Source organism: Salvelinus sp. IW2-2015, linkage group LG33 (assembly GCF_002910315.2).
Source record: "Salvelinus sp. IW2-2015 linkage group LG33, ASM291031v2, whole genome shotgun sequence".
Taxonomy (NCBI): Eukaryota; Metazoa; Chordata; class Actinopteri; order Salmoniformes; family Salmonidae; genus Salvelinus; species Salvelinus sp. IW2-2015.
The window spans coordinates 22,753,591-22,774,955 of NC_036872.1; the positions used below are offsets into that span (position 1 = coordinate 22,753,591).

The 21,365-nt window shown below is 46.4% G+C and overlaps 1 protein-coding gene across 1 annotated transcript in view; it reads right to left on the reverse strand.

Moving 5' to 3' along the window:
• Window positions 1-1,392: 1,392 nt before the first annotated feature.
• Window positions 1,393-21,365, reverse strand: part of LOC111958246 (SET-binding protein) — a 122,673-nt gene continuing 102,700 nt past the window's right edge. Inside the window, exons 3-6 of the mRNA XM_023979468.2 lie at window positions 13,454-15,858; window positions 13,059-13,260; window positions 11,354-12,395; window positions 1,393-6,290 (exon numbers count right to left, since the gene is read on the reverse strand). Coding sequence (XP_023835236.2) covers window positions 5,821-6,290; window positions 11,354-12,395; window positions 13,059-13,260; window positions 13,454-15,858 — 4,119 coding nt within the window. The 3' untranslated portion in view covers window positions 1,393-5,820. The remainder of the gene's footprint in view (window positions 6,291-11,353; window positions 12,396-13,058; window positions 13,261-13,453; window positions 15,859-21,365) is intronic.

The window sequence follows — 21,365 nt, forward strand, 5'->3', positions numbered from 1 at the left end:
CTCTCTGCTGTGTGGACCACAGAACTGGAAAGCCAGAGTCAAAAGGGTGTGCATCCCAAACTGCACCCTATTCCCTACACAGGAGGCTGCTGAGGGGAACGGCTCATAGTAATGTCTGGAACGGAACCAATGGAATGACATCAAACATATTGAAACCATGTCATAGATGTACTTGATACTGTTCCACCTATTCCGCTCCAGTCATTACCACAAGCTCGTTCTCCCCAATTAAGGTGCCACCAACCTCCTGTGATTCCTTATATAGTGCACTATTTTTGAACAGGTCTTATAGGGCTTTGGTCAACAGTAGTGCACTATATACAGAATAGGGTGCCATTTGCGATGCACGCTGCTATAGAACAGGCCCAACACCCAGTACTGACCAGACTTCAACAGTCTGTGGTGATGGAGTATATTATTACGGTGTTTTGACCTTCACTTTTCAGTTCTAAAAAAGACGCAAATGTTTAGTACATCTGTCCTTTCACCCTGTAACCTTTCATAAAGACAGATTAGATCTGTGGAGAGAGTTGTGGTAGTCAATAGATGGCAATGCTAGAAATCACTTAATCTGTTACGAAAAAATACAAATTGTTGAGTTGGTGAGCTATATGTGTTATTTATCTGCTGGTATGATTTGATGTTTTAAATGTGTTAGGTGCCTGACCCCTAGGGTAAAGAGGAGTGCACTGACCAGTGCAAGCATTGTGATCAGTCAAACATGGGCTCCTGAGGGGAGATTTAAGTGTGACAGCACTACATTCCAGAGTTCCATCAAAGAGGAAAGATTTTAGCGCAATAACACCAGTGCCAACATTTCCATCAGCACTACACCAAACGCACAGACACACATTTGGGCAGTTCACACTGCAACCATGGCAACAGGAGACTTTTACAAGGTGGCAGCGGCCAATGGTAAAGCACTTCCCTCTTAGCCTACACCAATCACAGAGTGGCCTGCAGCCCAGCCTACCCTGCACAGCTCTTGATGAACTAACAGAGGGCGAAAGTAGAGGGTATCTACTCTGTAGGTTATGCTAATAGCGAGGACATAATGCGCGTGTGTGTGTGTTGTAATGTAGGTGTGAGAGTGAAATGTAAGTGTGAGACTGTGTGCGTGTGTGATCCTCTGCAAGCTAGTAGTGTGAAAATAACGTGACAATATGTGAGAAAATGTGTGTGTATGCATGTGTGTGTAAGTGTGACAGAGTTGTGGGTCTCTGCAGCATTGCACAGCTTACTGCAGCCATCTAACACGAACGCACGCACGCAGATAACTGATCAAAAGTAGTAGACTATATAGGAACAGGGTGCACTTGGAACAGACACGATGTCCCCCTGTGGAAGGTGACCTCAATAAGAGGTCAGAACAAACATATCAATGACATCATCAGCTTTCAATAAATTCATTTATTATTTCACACAATGAATAACATGAACAAGTTCAACTGTATTTCATCTTAATAAGTGCCCAATGCTGCCAGCCAGGAAAACGGTAGCAAAAGAACAAGCTTTTCCTCAGAGAAAAGAAATAAAAAAAATAGACTACAAGATCATGATAGGTAAACATGACCAGAAACATGCCAGCAGACATGGATATACATATACATTGCATGTATATGTGCATATGACATATATCTGTATATGAGCAAAGGCAAATACAAAATATGTGTACATTTACACATACATACTAAGAAGGATATATGCATATGCATGCCCATCTAAGTATTTACTTATTTCTATATGTCAAATATTTGCAATTTTTTATATTCATACAATGTACAAAAATGCTTTATGAATTAAAAATCCATTACAAAAAGAAACATATCAAACAATGTACAAGTCTTGCTCCAAATTCAATTGAAATTCAACTTCTCCGCTTGTCTAAAATATTGATGAATACAATCAAGTGGAGCATGCAAATAAAACAAAAGCCACTCTAGTAAAAAGGTTCACATACACTATGTATACAAACTCAAATATGCCAACACAGTTAAGAGCTCACTTTGTGCTCTTGCAAAGTACATTTATTGGTTTCCTCATCGACGCTTCATCTGCATGTTCAGCTTTGAACAACATTTTAGCGTAGAAACATAACATATATGTTAATGACTACACATATTAGTAGAGACCGTGGCTGCTTCTCACATAACTCCATATTTTCCATATAGTCTTCTGTAGTAGTACACTACTTAGGGTGTAGGGAGTGATTTGAGACGCATGCAGTATGATTCAGCTCCAGTGGCTGTATTGGACTAGTCAGACTGGTCTGAGTGTGGAGGGGTAGAACTCTTCCCTAACCACTGATCCAGGACCAGATGTTCTTTCATTCCCCTGATAATGAAAGTTATGATTTAGGGTTGGGTGATCTGATCCTGGATCTGTGGTTAAGGGCAACTTCTACTTGTAGTCATACCAGCCATACAGTTGGACCAGAGTGAATACAGAATCCAGTACACAACAGGGACTGTAAAACCCACCTTGACCGTACTGGACCATGCGGTCGGTCTCTGTGTGTAGTTAAGCAGAGGATCAGGACAATACTAGTCAGCTGTAGAAGGCACCGGAACATCGGCTGGTAGAGAAACAGACAGATCCCAGTGGCTTAACTCCAACATCAGAGACCAACCATGGAATACTGAGCTGCCAAGCTTGAAGTCTTTAGACCCCTTAGACCGCAACTATACCACATCTAGACCCCTTAGACCAAACCTAGACTACCACTAGACCACACTCAGACACCCAGACCCTAGACCCGGTTAGAGAGATCCAGGCCTCCTGTGAAAGGTGTAGGCCTCCTGTGAAAGGTTATGAGATCCAGTTCAGTCTCTGCTCTCTCTAAGTGGCCTAGAACTGACACACACACTGACAAGAACAGGTGTATATTTGGTAATGCCCTCTGAGCACGTGGTCTGAGTACGTGGTTTGGTAATGCCCTCTGAGCACGTGGTCTGAGTACGTGGTTTGGTAATGCCCTCTGTGCACACACACACACACACGCACACACACACTTCTGCACTAGGCACCCATTGGCTGAGGGGAGTATAGCTGCTAGCCAATGGGGGTTCTTGGTCTTGGCTGAAGTGCAACAAGAGTCATTATCATAGGCTGGCACAGGTCCTGGGATCTTAACCTTGCTATGACTGTTTGATGACAATTCTAATTGATGGATAGAGACTGACTAAAGGGGTATTGCTGGTTCTAATGTCTAATGTTGACTAAGATGGGTCTGTGTTCTAGGATGGGCTTAGGTTGGTCTGAGGGGATATGCCAGCATATGTAGCTGGGGCCAGTTTGTATCCATGCAGGCAGAACACAACAGAACAGACTATTTACAACAGATAAACACTTCACTACTGGAGCTTCTGATTAAGGCAGCACTGCAGGGAGCTGCAGTCACTAAAGTTGACATGAAATGATAGTCACTTTCTGCACAACGCTTTACAAATGATTACTGATATTATTCACACTTCTGGATACATGACTGCATGTTTTATTGGGTAAATAAGACACTTATTTGTCTATGTGGAAGGGTGGACTCCTCAGACAGCTCAGGCCAGACCTGATGCATAGCAAACAACTACGTAAGACAGCATGGTTCCCACCAGAACTCCCCTGGCACAGCCTGCACGCCCACAGCCCGGGGGGCCTGGTTCCATTTAGATTGAAGTCCACTTTCCCTGGCTCCTACCACCTCTGCTCCTCACAGCTCAGATATGAAAAGACTGCATGGTGATGGATCCACCTTTCTCTCTAATAGAGTGCATAACAGAGCTCTTTTATCTGTTCAGTCCAAAGAGCCAGGGGTGAGCATAAGGGGCGTGGAACCTGAAATGGAATCAGGCCATTTGTACGTATGGCTGCAAAGGGACATAGGTAGTGTCCGTGTTGTGGTGGCTAAGACACACGTGTCGAAAATGCACAATCATTAGTACTTGGTTTCAATCTCAGTGACTTCTCTGCCATTTTTAATTCCCACAGAATGAGATGTGATGGTTTAAGAAACAAACATAAGGCACGTGCAGAACTGCTGGAGCTGACAATACCCTCACAGAGAGAGGAGAGGCTTCCCAAGTTTACAGTAGACATAGGTCCCAATGAAATACGTACCTACTGCTATTTTAGGAAATATTGAAAACATTCTAGCTAGCTAGCATCTAATGTCCTGTGTGTTTAGCTGCAGAATGAGAACACTGACAACCCCACACCTGTCTGACAAGTCTGTGAAACACATATAACTCTGAGGCTTTGGTTCCCTATTRCAATAATTAATTGTTGTTTTTCTACCACTACTCATGTTGTTTTCCTACCACTACTCAGATAGAAACCATCAGAGTACCACACACTGATCATTAGTCCTCCTCCATCTTCACTGTCCAATCAAATCTCAGGCTTGGGCTTAGGTTTGACGCCATTGGCTGAGCATCCTGCATATTCAAATAGTTTAAAATAATGGACGTTTCTGAATGGATGTCCACCAATGAAGTCAAGGCCAAATTGTAAGGCTAGAACAAGCATGTAAGTGCTGACTTTGATTAAATGTAAGTGAATGTTTAAATAGCAAATTAAAACCAACTTTAAAGGTCGACATTGGGCACAAAAAAATGGTCCAACCCTGCCTCTTTCTCAATTTTCAAACAGAAATGGGGTGTTGGTGGTTTGGTTGTTCATCTGGTGGTTTGGTTGTCATTCTGTTCTTACGCTGCGACCGACGTAGCTAGTTTGTTAGCTAAGCTAGCCACTGTAGCTAGCCAGTATCTCCTCCATGTGTAGAAGTAATTTCACAGGATTTGTTTTTGGACAGAAGCTGTAGAGATCGGTAGGAAATGGCACTTATTTAGCCAAATATCTTATCTATATATTTTTTGTTGTTGCATTAAATMACCTGGTATGATGGAGCATTGATCAGTTATACAGTTAAAAGCTGTTATCTTTGCGTTTTTGCCCAAAGTTGACCTTTAAGGTTTCACCAAACACCCCTGATATTCCCATGTATGTGATGACCTTCTTATATACACAGAATAAATGAATGAATAGATGTGGTTCCTTCAGTCTGAAAACAAACATGTCTTGAGTCACATCCAGGTCTATTTTTGGTTATAAAACCACAATCCCAACGTTTATGGCCTATGGTGCAACATTTCAGTTTGATATGAGCCAGTACATGTAAATGGACTGTATTCTGCGGGGTAAAAGGCGGGTAAAAGTGGAGTATGTTCCTATGTACAGTTAGATCATAGCTGTAAAGGCCAGGGAGGCTCAGTACAGCATATTGCCTTTATAGTATCTCTGCGGCAGGGGGGGCAAAACTAAGCAGAGCTGCACAATATCATATTAACCAATCACCACCCCCCGTCTGCTGGTAAAGGTGTAGCTAATGCCACATTCAGATAAAGACTATCATAAAGTACCATTGTATTTCATACCGTATAGTACCATAGTATCATACAGTACCTTATCAAATAGTGCCATATAGTATCAGATATTGTACCATAAAGTACCATACAGTATCATATTAAAGTACCATACGCATCATTGTTTCACATACATGTATGGTAAGTGTCATTGTCCGTCTTCAGAAGGAACACTCGTTCAGAGTGCAACACTGTTGCTCTTCTAATGTTACTCCAGAGACCTACTGCAGTCACACTCCTTACATCCAATCATAGAAGAGAAACAGACAGGCCAATAGGTCAAAGTGCACAGAGGTCCCAGAATTGACGTCTGTTTTGGCTGCTAAGGCCAGTGTTAGCTCCTCTTACCAGCTCTCTGATAGGTCAGAGCTCATCTGTATCTGCAACTGTCCTGCTGTCTGATTAGCTAATGAAACGCCATATCCCCTCCCTCTTCCTTCCTGGGTCTACCCCTGCGTTTCCCTCCTCTGGTCGGTGGGGGCGCCAGAGAACGTGCTCTGTGAACTACCGTCTCAATAGCCACTGAGATTGAGTCGTGATTGGAAAACTCCAGAGGCTGGGGGGCGGGACTTGGTCTTAAGCTCCGCTTGCCCGGTAGGTCCACACACCTTTCCAGCACCGGCATCCCGAAGCCCCTCCCTATGTCGCTCCCGTAATTGTTGGGTTCAAATTCATCAATGGGGTGTTTCCGGGGGCGACCAGGTCGCCTTTTGACAACGTTGTTGCCGGTCTTGGCCTGGCGCTGGAGACGCTTCACACGCAGGATCTTCTGCACGTGCTCAAAGCTCCTCTGATTGTTGAGAGAACACATCCTCCTGACCTCACCGTGGATCTGTTCCACCTCATGACGCTTATACCTCCTCTTACCTGGAACACCTGAGAGAGAGAGACCGAGACAGAGAGAGCGACAGACAGAGAGACAGGGAGAGAGAGAGAGCGATAGAGAGACAGAGAGAGAGAGAAAGACAGAGGGAGCGAGACAGAGACAGAGGAGAGAGAGAGAGCGATAGAGAGACAGAGAGAGAGCGAGAAAGACAGAGAGAGCGAGAGAGAGAGAGAGAGAGAGAGAGAAGAGAGTTAGATGTGTGACCGCACTTTGACAATGTAAGATGGAGAAGAGTGGGGGGGGATTTTACAAGACATATATCAGCTGTTTAACAGTGAATGAAACGAAAGCTAAATTAGGGGGTTCACAAGACAATGTTACCAAGAAAGAATAGTCTTGAATACCAACAAAAAGCCCACATTGCTGCTCATTGAAATATTTCGTTTTTTGTTTGAGCTCCTTCCTGCTAATTTCCGCCATATTCAGGCCTGCCTTGCAGCTGAAACAGAAGTAGAGATTCCATCCTGTGCTAAAGAGAGGAGATAGAGATGGATAGTGAGAGAGACAGAGAGAAAGAGAATGATGAATAGCGATAGAGAGAGGAGCTTCCATTCTGCTAGCAGGAAACCCACAGAAATGTGTCCAGCCATTAAATGTGTCGCTATACAACAGTGTTTCTACGCATCTGGAGCACCGGCTGGCAAACAGACCAGACACACGCACACGCACCACAGATAATAACACAAATGCACACACAAGCAGGCACACACAAATTCAGCATACGATTGGCTGAGCAGAGGAAACTGGAGCCATATTGTTTCCTTCGTGCTGATGAACTGGGAACTCTGCCCTTCATACACACAGCTCTTTCTCTCTCCACCCCCCCCCCCTTCCTCTTTCTCTCTCCCCTATCTCACTCTTGCTGTCTGGGAAGGACTTCTGGCTTCCTCGTTCAATGGGTTTTGAGAAGGAGACGAGGATAGAGGATGTGAGGAGTATGCAATTCAGATCTTCTCTCCCTCTCTAGCTCCTCCCTCCTCTCACAGCCCCACCCCCTATTCTCTGGGCAGTGTTCCCAGATTGAACCAAAGCCAAAATGGAGGAATAGCACAATCAGACACAACAGGCCCCAAAACAGCCGCCTTTAAACGCGCCTGCTCTCTTCCTCTCTCTACCTCCTTCTCTCCTATTCAGTGTGGTTTCTCAGTATTTCAGGGTTTTCCTCCACATTGTTCTAAGCTGTGACAATGTAACAGTACTAACTAACCACTAAGGCTAACAAAGTGATAATTAGACCAAAATACATTTGAATGACACACAAATGAATTCATATTTAATCCATCATTGGTCTTCATAGCTATCAAATGGTTGCTGATGATTTTAAAAGACATAAAACGTTTAGTCCAGACTCTAGTATTGTAAACATGCCCAATGGTATTGATATAAGATCTGCATCATAATACGATCATGATAACGTATAAAGCCTCCTGTTCATAGCTTCTCTTCTACTGAGACAATACACTAGCACTGAGTAGTAGCAATTTGTGAGGCGCAGAAACACACAGACAAGCACGCGGGGACACACACACGGACACACAGGGATAGGAATTTATGAGCTGCATACACTGAGTGTACAAAACATTAGGAACACCTTCCTAATATTGAGTTGCACCCAATTTTGCCTTCAGAACTACCTACATTTATCAGGGCATGGACTACAAGGTGTCGAAAGCATTCCACAGGGATGCTGGCCCGTGTTGACTCCAATGCTTCCCACAGTTGTGTCAAGTTGGCTGGATGTCCTTTGGGTGGTGGACCATTCTTGATACCCACAGGAAACTATAGAGCGTGAGAAACCCAGCAGCGTTGCAGTTCTTGACACACTCAAACTGGTGCGCCTGGCAACTACTACCATACCCTGTTCAAAGGCACTTAAATCTTTTGTCTTACCCCTTCACCCTCTGAATGCCACACATACACAATCAATTAGTCAATTGTCTCGAGACTTAAAAATCCTTCTTTAACCTCTCTCCTCCCCTTCATCTACACTGATTGAGGGATCAAATAAGGGATCATAGATTTCACCTGGATTCACCTGTCATGTTTTGTACACTCAGTGTATTAGCATCATAAAAATGATTACCTTCAGCAGTACTTATAGCTCAGTATCTATAGCTCTGTCTCAGTCCAGTGGAGAATAAAGTTACTGGTCTGAGATCAGTTTTGTGTCCTGTTTAACTGTTTATGATTTTGGTATGGTAAGCTGATCCTAGACCTGTGTTTAAGGTACACTGCTATCCAGAGCTTTTAGCCAACTGCAGGAGGATGAATTATATTGTGTGTGGGTGTGGGTGTGCACGCACACACAGAGAAAATCACTTTCATTAACTCCGTAAAAAGGATGACCTGCTTTTATGCAAATTATGGTGAGAGATTGCTGTCAGGTGCAGTTGAACCTGCTGATTAGTGGGAGCAGACACACAGTTCTAATCAGGCTCAGATAAACATCCAATCACAGGGCGGAAATGATTTAGAAACACCCAATCACAGGGAGGAAATGATTTAGAAACATTCAATCACAGGAGGAAATTATTTAGAAACATTCAATCACAGGAGGAAATTATTTAGAAACATTCAATCACAGGAGGAAATTAATTTAGAAAACATTCAATCACAGAGGAAATTATTTAGAAACATTCAATCACAGAGGAAATTATTTAGAAACATTCAATCACAGGAGGAAATTATTTAGAAACATTCAATCACAGGAGGAAATTATTTAGAAACATTCAATCACACAAGAGTGGAGAATAATATACATTTCAGATCAGTGTGTCTGTGTGTGTGTCAGTGTGCGTGTGTTTTAATTGGGCTAGGGCTGGTCTGTGGACGTAGCAGTAAGTCATGCTGGTGGAGGGAGGAGAGGGAGACAGGGAAGAAGGAGTAGAGAGAGGAAGGAGAGAAAAAGGGAGATGAGTGAGTGGAGAGGGAGGGAGGAGAGACGGGGAAGATGAGGGAAAGAGGGGGAACAGGGAGAGGAGAGTGAGGGAATAGAGAGAAAGAAGGGGTATACCCTGTCTAGAGCAGTAGAAGAGATGGAGGAAGGGAGAGGGAGAAAAAGGGGTAGAAGAAGGGGGTTAGAGAGGGGGGTAGTGTGTGCGTGAGTCATCTCCCATGGGATCCCTGGGGAGGGGGATGTAATCTAAGTGAGCCCCTGGCTTCTCTCCCCCTCCGCTGGACTAGGCCCCACTCATTAAAGTCCTGGCTGGTAGCCAGCTCTGTTAACACAGCCACAGCCTTTTACTGCCTGTCTGGAGAATATAAATCACAACCTGGGAATCATATATCTCTGGGACCAACCATTGGCAGGCTGAGAGAGAGGGAGGGAAAGATTGGTGAATTATAGACCTCTCCACCCATGCGTTTCGTTCTCTCTCTCTCTGGCCAGATGTGCTCGCTGCACTCAGAATACAGAACGTACCACAAACACATTTGTTCAGTATTTGGTGCTTTAGGAGCTGACTGCCTCTTTGTCTGCTATAGGCTTACACATGTTCATCTGGTTGCTTCGAAAACTGGGAAGACACCTTAAACACTATCCACATCATATATATACATTTGATGTAAAAACAGAATAATAAGCAACTACTGATGTTGTTTTCCACTATCGGGACAAGAATGAATGCATCCACTGCCTCAGTACAACAATATATTTTGAGCTAAATCTGAAATATCAGATATCTGGAGAGAGTGGGGCTGTGTTATAACATGGTAATACGCCTGTTACTGTCAGTAATACGTGTGGCTGTGTTATAACATGGTAATAAGCCATTTACGGTCAGTAATACGTTGTTACCTGTTAGAGTGGGGCTGTGTTATAACATGGTAATAAGCCTGTTACGGTCAGTAATACGTAGTGGGCTGTGTTATAACATGGTAATAAGCCTTTTACGGTCAGTAATACGTTGTTACTGTTAGAGTGGGGCTGTATAACATGGTAATAAGCCTGTTACTGTCAGTAATACGTTGTTACCTGTTAGAGTGGGCTGTTATAACATGGTAATAGCCTGTTACTGTCAGTAATACGTTGTTACCTGTTAGAGTGGGGCTGTGTTATAACATGGTAATAAGCCTGTTACGGTCAGTAATACGTTGTTACCTGTTAGAGTGGGGCTGTGTTTATAACATGGTAATAAGCCTGTTACGGTCAGTAATACGTTTACTGTTAGAGTGGGGCTGTGTTATAACATGGTATAAGCTTAGTCAGTAATACGTGTTACCTGTTAGAGTGGGGCTGTGTTATAACATGGTAATACGCCTGTTACTGTCAGTAAAACGTTGTTACCTGTTAGAGTGGGCGTGTGTTATAACATGGTAATAAGCCTGTTACGGTCAGTAATACGTTGTTACCTGTTGAGTGGGGCTGTGTTATAACATGGTAATAGTTACGGATCAGTAATACGTTGTTACCTGTTAGAGTGGGGCTGTGTTATAACATGGTAATAGCCTGTTACGTCAGTAATACGTTGTTACCTGTTAGAGTGGGGCTGGTTTATAACATGGTAATACGCTGTTACTGTCAGTAATACGTTGTTACCTGTTAGAGTGGGGCTGTGTTATTAACATGGTAATAAGCCTGTTACGTCAGTAATACGTTGTTACCTGTTAGAGTGGGGCTGTGTTTATAACATGGTAATAAGCCTGTTACGGTCAGTAATACGTTGTTTACCTGTTAGAGTGGGGCTGTGTTATAACATGGTAATAGCCTGTTACGGTCAGTAATACGTTGTTACCTGTTAGAGTGGGGCTGTGTTATAACATGGTAATAGCCTGTACTGTCAGTAATACGTTGTTACCTGTTAGAGTGGGCTGTGTTATAACATGTAATAAGCCTGTTACGGTCAGTAATACGTGGTTTACCGCTTAGAGTGCGGGTGGTGTTATAACATGGTAATAAGTCTAATAGAATAGTAATACGTTGTTACCTGTTAGAGTGGGGCTGTGTTATAACATGGTAATAAGTCTAATAGAATAGTAACACGTTGTTACCTGTTAGAGTGGGGCTGTGTTATAACATGGTAATAAGTCTAATGGAATAGTAATACGGTGTTACCTGTTAGAGTGGGGCTGGAACTGTGGAAGGACTCTTCTCTTTCATGGATCTTCTCTTTCCTGGCATTGTGGAACGACATCACCCCTTCCTCTCCGAACACTGCTAAGCCCCTCCTTCTGCCATGCCCACTGCCCTCCTCCTTCTCCTCCCGCAATCTGAAAAGGTCAGAGGTCAAATCTGGCCGCAGTGATTGGCTGCTGTAGTTGCTCACGAAGCTGCTCACTGGCTCTCCGGGTGTGCGTTGGCGGAACTGGACATGGTCCATAGAGAGAGAAGAGAGAGGGTTCGACTCAAACATCGCTCCCCTGGATCCCCCTCTAGAGCCTCTCCCACCCCCCCTCTGCTTCTCCTGACGCTTCTGGTTGGTCATCTCCCACCTGTCAGTCAGCAGGTTGAGCAGCCCATTGGTCTTGGCACCGCTGAAGAGCCCGCCCAGCTCCTGTCTGTCATGGGGTGAGAGGAGGTTGGTCTCTTCCTTATGTTTGTGTTTGTGCTTGTGTTTCCTCTTGTGGAGCCTCACCCCTCCAAGACCTCCACCACCCAGTGATCCCAGTCCTTCTCCCCGACCAGAGGAGCCCTGCAGTGGGCCGCTAGATGCCTGGAGCTTGGAGTGGCTCCCAGAGTGGAACTTCGGAGGGGGGACGGCAGGCCTCATGAAGGGGGAGGGTGGTGAAGGACCGTGGGGATGGTGGGGAAGGTAGGGTGATGGGGCGTAGTAGCCCAGGCTCAGAGGCGGGGCATAAGGCATGGCATATGGTGCATAGTAGTTCCCCCCCGCCAGCGGATACCCAAACCCCTGGACAAAAGGCAGCTTGGATGTGATTGGCTCGCTGGTTTTGGCGGGCCTGCCGCGCCTCCTCTTGGCCTTGAGCTCGGCGGTCCTGCGAAGGTACGGTGCGGGATCACAGGGGTAGGGGTCATAGGTCAAGGGGTAGTAGTGATGGTGGAAGTTGAGGCGGAAGATGGAGGGGTAGGGGTGCTGGGGGTAGCAGGAGGCGTAGCGTCGGTGAGACACATGTAGCTGCTGCAGCTTTACCACCACCTGGCAGAGAAGAGGAGGAGAGGCCATATCAGTACTGGATAATACATACAGTCCAGAGGAGAGGCCATATCAGTACTGGATAATACATTACAGTTCCAGAGGAGAAGGAGGAAGAGGCAATCAGTACTGGAGAATACATAACAGTCCAGAGGAGAGGCCATATCAGTACTGGATAATACATACAGTCCAGAGAGAGGAGGAGAGGCCATAATCAGTACTGGATATAATACATACAGTCCAGAGGAGAGGCCATATCAGTACTGGATAATACATACAGTCCAGAGGAGAGGGCCATATCAGTACTGGATAATACATACAGTCCAGAGGAGAGGCCATATCAGTACTGGATAATACATACAGTCCAGAGGAGAGGCCATATCAGTACTGGAAAATACATACAGTCCAGAGGAGGCTGGTGGGCAAAAATATATGAGGATGGGCTCATTGTAATGGCTGGAATTAAATTAAAGGAAAGGTATCAAACACATCAAACACATGGTCTCTCCATTTGTTAGATACCAGTCTATTTATTCTATTCCAGCCATTACAATGAACCTGTCCTCTGATATCTCTGTGACATCATATACAATAAGTCTAGTGGCAACTTCATTCTACTCCTACACTAAGTTTTATGAAATTTTTATAGGAAGTTGGATTTGATACCTCTTCTAGCTCAGACAGGAAGTTCAGGTGGTCTCTGCTCTGCATGCACTTCCTCTTCCTGCGGTGTTTCTGCTTCTTCTCCTGCTGGGACAGGAAGTTGTCCACCACTGCCGGCTGCTCACAGCGACCCCTACTGCCGCGACTGGACGCCTCCAGAACGGCAGACTCCGCAGCCTCAAACCCACACAGGTCAAACGAGTACCTGCAACACAAAACAAAAACCTGTCAACTGGATGTACAATGTCGCTATTGTGGTTTCAAACAAACCCCTGGGCAATATTCACTCACTCACTTTCTCCCTCCCTCACTCACTTAACTAGCATACTATCTCACTCACTCACTCTGTCACTTCTAGCTAAATAACTAACCATGTAAACTAACAGAGAGATAGATACCTGCGTCGTGCGTTGGTTCCCTTCTCTGTCTGGTCAGAGGTGCTGTTGTTGTCCGTCCCTATGCCGCTGTCGCTGGGAATAGTCTCCTCGCTGTGTGATTCACTGATGGGTGACAGCGTCACCTCCTTGATGGACGCCYCCCCCTCAGATAGGTGGGACGGGGAGTTGGCCAGGAGGCGCGGGGGAGAGAGCTTCCAGCCGGCCCCCAGTAGCCCCCTGCCTGGGGGTTTAGAGGGCAGGGCACTGATGGGCTGCAGGCTGGGCATGGTGGCGTCAGAGTGGGGGCCGTGAGCGCCGGGGTGGCACAGAGAGGACAGGGTGTGGGGTCTGAGGAGGAGGGTACTGGAGCTGAGAGGGGGGGAGGAAGGCACTAGGAGTCTGTTGTACAGGCTGGACATGGAGGCAGGCACAGGGGGCTTGGCCCCCCCACCTCTGGGGGGAAGGGTTTGGGTGTCAGAGCGCGGCTTCCTCCCCCTCTTCTTCCCGATATAGATGGTTCCTCTTTTACTGACGTTGATCTGCTTCCCCAGACGAGCCTCAATGGTAGAGGCCATGACCGTCATGGCGGAAGAGATCGGAGCCGAGGCGGACTTCAGCGCCAGGCTGCCATGTTGGCTGGAGCATGATAGGATCTCATTCAGGATGCTCTGCACCTTCCCCAGCTTCAGCCTCTTCACCGGCCTGACATGGGCACCCTCACCACGCTTCAGTTTCAACTCATTAGCATTGGGGCTAGTGGAACCAGATGCGATTTGGGATAGCGTGGTCTTTCTCCTGCGGCTGAGCCCAGCAGGGCTGTCCCGGGCCAGAGGGCTCAGGGGGGAGGTGGAGGTGCCCTCATGGATGGTTTCCACAGTGAGCAGGGGTTGTTTTTTGGGACGACCTCGTTTGCGCTTGGCGGGGGTGTGGACAGTCAGACTGTCTGTGTTGGTGTACAGGGGGCTGGAGGGGGTGATGGGGAAGGCAGAGGGGGGCTCACACATAGTTGACAAGGGGTTGCGGCCACTCTCCCTCTGGACTAGGTTGGGGGGGCTTCGGGACTTCAGGTAGGACCACCGGTCCTTGGTCTTGGGGAGGCTGGGGCTGGGGTTAGGGCTGGGTTTTAGGCTAGTGTTGGGGTTAGGGTTAAATATAGGGCTTAGGTTGGGCGGTCTAGGGTTAGGGTTGAGAGTGGATCTTGAACTAGGGATATGGTTGGGGTTAGGGCTAGGCAGTCTGGGGCTAGGGTTAGGATCAGGGTGTTTGTGGGGATCTGTGGCTGATCTAGGATGGCCAACTGGGTTCTTCCTCACCCAGCTCTGGATCATGGCTGATTCCATGTTGGCCCCACTCATCACCCTCACTCCTTTCTCCGCTCTCTCACCTATCTCTGTTCTCTCTCCTATTTCTGTTCTCTCTCCCTTATCTGCTCTTTCACCTTTCTCCCCTCTCTCTCCTCTGTCCCCGTCTGCCTCTGGCTGGCTACCCTCACCACCCCGACCTGACCTAGACTCACTCCTGTATGATTCCATCTTGTGGCCTTTCATTTTGTGGGACAGTTTGGGCTCCGGAGGCCCTGATTCATTCCTCTCTGTGATGTCAGTGCCCTGCAGCTGTTCTGATTGGTCTTCCTGGGTGAGTGACTCCTGGAGACACCGCCTCCTCCTCCTTTTCCTCCCTATTCCCTCCTCCATCAGCTCAGGAGCACCAAGCGTTGGCATCTCCCTCTCCTCCTCCTTTCTTGTCCTCCCTATGCTCTCCCTCTCTTCTCTCTCCAGCTCAGGGGTCTCCTCCCTCCTGTACTTCTGCCTTTCATCCAGAACTATCAGACTCTCCGCATCTTTCTCTGCCATCCTCCCCCATGGCAACTCAGCATTGTGGGTATTACCCAGAGTCCTCTGGGGGTCCTTCCTGCCATACTTCCTCTTGATGTTTCCAAATAGCTGCTCACTGACCTCCTGTAAGCCCCGTCCTCTGGAGAGAGAGGTCAGGTTCAGAATGCTGGCGTCCGTTACTACAGGCAACACGGGATCAGGGCTCAGGGGTCGTTGGGGAGAGGGGCTGAAAGAGCGAGGGGAGGGGCTTCCTGGGACTCTCTTCATTGGAGGTTTGAGGAAGGAAGGGGCCAGATCAGAGAGAGGGCTCCTATTGGCTCCCGCTGGTTCTCTGCTAGACTCAGTATGCACTGGATTGGCTGGGGATGCGGAGGGAGGTGTGGCCCAGGCTGGACTGTGTGTATGTTGGTGAGTGAGTTGTGGTGGCTTTGTGTGTTGCTGTTGGGGTTGGTGTGTGAGTGTGTGTGGGGGCAGTGGTGTGGTGTGCAGGATAGAGGGCTTGGACTGGTGTTTCGGGGGGGTGACATCCCCAAGTAGTTGCAGTAGCCCCCCCTCTTTAGGTTCTGCTGCTCTGAAGGGTCTCTCATAGGTCTGAAGATAGAAACACAAAGAAGAGAAAGATCAGTACAGCTGCTCTTTATGGAGAAACATCAACATATGTGACAACAGATTATATCCAAAGTCTGTCTGTTGGTGTTTAAGCATTTTGAATGGATAACAAAACAATGTGGTAAAGATGTTCCATGCTGAGAGAGACAGAGACAGAGAGACAACGAGAGAGAGAGAAAGAGAGACAACGAGAGAGAGAGAGAGAAAGAGACAGAGAGAGAGAGAGAGAAAGAGAGACAGAGAGAGAGAAGAGAGAGAGAGAGAGAGGAGACACAGAGAGAGATAGAGAGAAAGAGAGAGAGAGAGAGAAAGAGAGACAGAGAGAGAGAGAAAGAGAGAGAGGGGGAGACACAGAGAGATAGAGAGAAAGGAGAGAGAGCGAAAGAGAGTAAGAGATGGAGAAAGATATATAGAAAGGGAGAGAGAAAGAGAGAGAGAGTGAGGGAGGTAGAATACACTAGCAGAAGACAAGGGGAAGAGAAGGGGTAAAAACAGAAGAGCTTTATCAGGATGTCAGGATGCTCAACCAGTCAGCGGAGGACGTCTGGATAACTGAATCACACAACCCCTAACTCCTTGTTCTCAGTTTAAACATAAATACAGTACACCACTAGTCTAAACACTGTGGTGTGTACCACTAGACATTCAGTAACAGAATGTTAAGGGGCTGAAATGTAAAGAAGCGGATGTGTTGTGTGTGGTTTTGTCTGTTATTAGCAGGCTCAGCCTATAATGCAAGAACCTGCTGATTGTAATGAGCTACAGAGATGCGTTAACCACATCTCTGCTTTCAGCAGGTACACCCCCCCCCCCCCCCCCACACACACACACAGCAGCACGAACAAGACAAGAGCCTATGAGAGCCATTTTACAGGCTCTGCTCTTACTCTGCTCAGTGGTTGCAGGAAACAAAGCATAAAAGCCATACACAGTCACATCTCCTCTACCACTCTGCTACACAGTCACATCTCCTCTACCACTCTGCTACACAGTCACATTCTCCTCTACCACTCTGCTACACAGTCACATCTCCTCTACCACTCTGCTACACAGTCACATCTCTTCTACCACTCTGCTACACAGTCACATCTCCTCTACCACTCTGCCTCTTTCTCTCATGTCCTGTCTCTGTCCTCACTCTCATTCTCCTCATCATCCCATCAGTAGTCAGTGAGTGAGACTAATTCTGCTTCTCTCCTTAAAAAGGAGGGTGAGAGAGGGTGGGACAGTGGGGAGGAGGATGAGAGAGGGTGGGACAGTGGGGAGGAGGATGAGAGAGTGTGGGACAGTGGGGATGAGGATGAGAGAGGAGGACAGTGGGATGAGGATGAGAGAGGGAGGACAGTGGGGAGGAGGATGAGAGAGGGTGGGACAGTGGGGAGGAGGATGAGAGAAGGTGGGACAGTGGGGATGAGGATGAGAGAGGGAGGGACAGTGGGGAGGGTGGGACAGTGGGAGGAGGATGAGAGAGGGTGGACAGTGGGGAGGAGATGAGAAGGGTGGGACAGTGGGGAGGAGGATGAGAGAGGGTGGCCAGTGGGGAGGAGGAATGAGAGAGGGTGGGACAGGGGGGAGGAGGGGGAGAGAGGGTGGGACAGTGGGGATGAGGATGAGAGAGGGAGGGACAGTGGGGATGAGGGATGAGAGAGGGAGGGACAGTGGGAGGAGGATGAGAAGGGTGGGACAGTGGGGAGGAGGATGAGAGAGGGTGGGACAGTGGGGATGAGGATGAGAGAGGGAGGGACAGTGGGGAGGGTGGGACAGTGGGGGAGGATGGAGAGAGGGGTGGGACAGTGGGGAGGAGGATGAGAGAGGGTGGGACAGTTGGAGGAGGATGAGAGAGGGTGGGACAGGGGGAGGAGGGTGAGAGAGGGTGGGACAGAGGGGAGGAGGGTGAGAGGATGAGAGAGGGGGAGAAGAGAGATAGGGACAGGGGATGAGGGGGAGAGAGAAAGAGGGGGAGGAGGGAGAGAGAGGGACGTGGGGGAGGAGGGAGCATATGTGGGCATTCCTGCATCTGCAGGAACGGCCCCCCTCGAGCATCCCATTGGTTTCTTCATGAACACCCTCCTTCGAGCATCGCATTGGTTCCTGCATGAATGCCCCTCCCCCTCGAGCAAGATGTCTTTATGCTTGTGTGACACTTTTGAATGTGGGTCAAAAGGGAAATAAAAGTATTATTAGAGTTTTCGCCCCCGTCTACACAGCCTACCCCGCCTTCCGCTAGCACATCAGGCGGGAGGCTGCGACGCCGTGTGCTAGCTAACTAGCTAGCTAAGTGTGCTAGCTAACTAGCTAGTTAGCTAGCACACGGTGTCGCCCCCACCTCCCGCCTGCTGTGTACCAGAGAAAACCATGCCCGACAGGCGGGGACGAAGGACACTGTCTACCGGTCGTCCCTGCCTCCCACTAGCACAGCAGACGGGAGGCCAGGGCGACACCATGTACTAGCTAGCTTGATAGTTAGTGACAACGTGTGCTAGCTAGCGTGCCCGCCTGCTGGTTACCAGAGTCGTCCTCAGGACTAGCTGGCTAAGATTGCAGTGTCCTTTGCCCCTGCCTCCCGAACACCTGCCCTTGTCGTCGTTAACAGAACTGTGGGAAAACAGTGCCAGACAGGTGTGGGTGACGGACACTGTCTACCGGTGTACGGCTAGCTAGCTACCGTTGTCGCCTCCGCCCCTTCTTCTGTGGTGTTTATCGCTGGCTGGCATCCAAAGTTATTGTTCATTAACGCCACCTACTGTACTGGAGCACCCCTGCCTCCTGCCTGTCCCAACTTAAAAATGGACCAATAGAAGTATAAAGAGCGGTTCCTGCAGATGCAGGAACGCCCACATGCAGGAACAAGCCGAATTGCAAATGCACCCTTCTCTGACAGTCTTCTGTCAGTCCCGCCTCTTGGTACCTGAGTGCGTGTGTCGTGTGCGCTGTGGTTGCAGCCGAATTTCTACACGGAGGGAAAGAGCATGAATTTGCATGTCCCATCTAATGTGAGTGAATATGTACGTTCCACATAATGTGGTAACGATGAGTTGAAATCCACTTAGCCCATTGTTTTCTGACACATTCATTTAGTTTTGTGTGCAGGGTCCAACTTTAACGACTATTCAGTGCATTTTTTGCATTCCAGTTCAACATTTACCTGCTAGTATTGTTATTTTATTGTCATTGAAAAAAATGTTTTACTTTAGTTTATTTAGTAAATATTTTCTTAACTCTATTTGCTTAAAACGGCATTGTTGGTTAAGGACTTGCAAGTAAGCATTTCACAGTATGGTCTACACCTGTTGTATTTGATGCATGTGACAAATACAATTTGATTTGACTTGATCAGTCACAGTCTACCATTGAAAAACGTTGAAAACTCACATGTAAATGTCATGCTATTTGTATTTGAGCAATATGATTGGCCGTTCATTCAAGCACCACCACGCTCCCGCGAGTCACAACCTCTCGAGCAGTACATGAGTTGATGCCTTCACACAGCACACGCGAGCTGTCCAGAGCAAAAAGAAGCGCCCATCAATCTACTCGCTGAGCTTATTTATTTTTGGGAAAGTGATTTACAAAAGTAAACGTTCAATAGTGAACATATTAGCAATATGCTGGCTACTGTTGATAGTCTGTGTAAAGAAAGATACAAAAAGACACCTAGCATTGGTCTTGGCTAGTCTACTGTAGCCAGTCAATGTCTCTTTTGGAATGTTTGTCTTAAAGGGGCAGCATCCTATTTTCAAATCTTCTCAAAATGACATAATTTAGATTTTTTTTTTACCGCAATTAATACCATGCAATTATAAAGAATAGAGTAATGACCGGCATTGCTAAATTATATTATACAGCTTTTTAATGCATATCATAATAACCAAATGTAGTCTACTAATAGCTGAACATAGAGAGAAAGCARGCCAACCTATAAGCCCTGCATGACCCCAATGCATTTAAGAACTACACCAGATCCGAGCCAGTAGAAATTCTGTTTGGGACAGTAGATTTTTAGCCACATTGGACCCTGTTGTGTTTCATATGCAGTCACGGAGTGATGGCACATAGGCTATTTACTGTGCTTTGATTGACGAACAGCAAGCTTGAGGAGTTTTTCAAAGGTGTCGAACTGACTGAATATAGTCAATCTCATATAGCCTTGCTATTCATACAGCGCATTCAGAAAGTAAATCAGACCCCTTGACTTTTTCCGCATTTTGTTACGTTACAGCCTTATTCTAAAATGTATTAAATCATTTTTTCCCTCATCAATCTACACACAATAACCCATAATGTTAAATTGAAAACAAATTGAAGCTGCTTGAGAGAATGCCAAGAGTGTGCAAAGCTGTCATCAACGCAAAGGATGGCTACTTTGAATAATCTAAAATATGTTTTGATTTGTTTAAAACTTTTCTGGTTACTTTATGATTCCATGTGTTATTTCATAGTTTTGATGTCTTCACTATTATTCTACAATGTAGAAAATAGTACAAATAATGAAAAACGCTAGAATGAGTAGACGTGTCCAAATTTTTGACTGGTACTGTATGTAAATGTGATATTTCAGTTTTTTTTTTTTTATGAATTTGCAAACATTTCTAAAAAACTGTTTTTGCTTTGCCATTATGGGGGTATTGTGTGTAGATTGATGAGGGGGAAAAAACATTTAATCCATTTTAGAATAAAGCTGTAACGTAACAAAATGTAGAAAAAGTCTGAAAAGTTTGAATACTTCCCAAATGCACTGTAAATCCTACAACGTAGTTATGTCCATGGTTTCGTATTCGGACAATAAACGAAACATATAGTTTGTATTTTCGATATGAAGTCAATCAGGACTTGCCATACAGTGACGTTAAAGTGAGTGACTCATCAGTAGCCTACCGAATTGCATCCGAAAGAGAGCTGGTCATTTGGCTTATCTGCAGATAAATAATGTTTTTTTTAATGAAGATGGTGAATCCTCCTCACTGCAGGGACAATAGGTAGGTTAGTGGAGAGATAGCCTCACTCTGGTCCAAAATATGATAAAAGAAAACAAATGTAATTGTTTTAAATGCTAATGATACTTATATGGTATTTCCAAATATATTGATATAGGTCTACTGATTTAGTTAAAGTTTTGACAATGAAACAGTCATCTGCTGCTTTCTGTGTAGCAAAGCCCATGTTTAACACCTGCTTCATTCTTCAATCATACCTGTATTGCAGATAGCTGAGAAAATGCCTCTTAACAGTAAGCTTGAAGCCTGTGGAAGTCAGCAGACTATTACAGCATTCTATAAAGGCCCAATACTGTCAAAATGAAGTTGTTCCTGTGTTTTATATCATATTGTACAGGGGAGCCTGGATGGCTACTTTTTCTATTTGGCTGGCTACTCTATGTGCTTGTGGAAAACACTGACATGCATAGGGACATACAGGCATGGACAAAGACACATGCATAGGGACATACAGGCATGGACAAAGACACATGCACAGGGACATACAGGCATGGA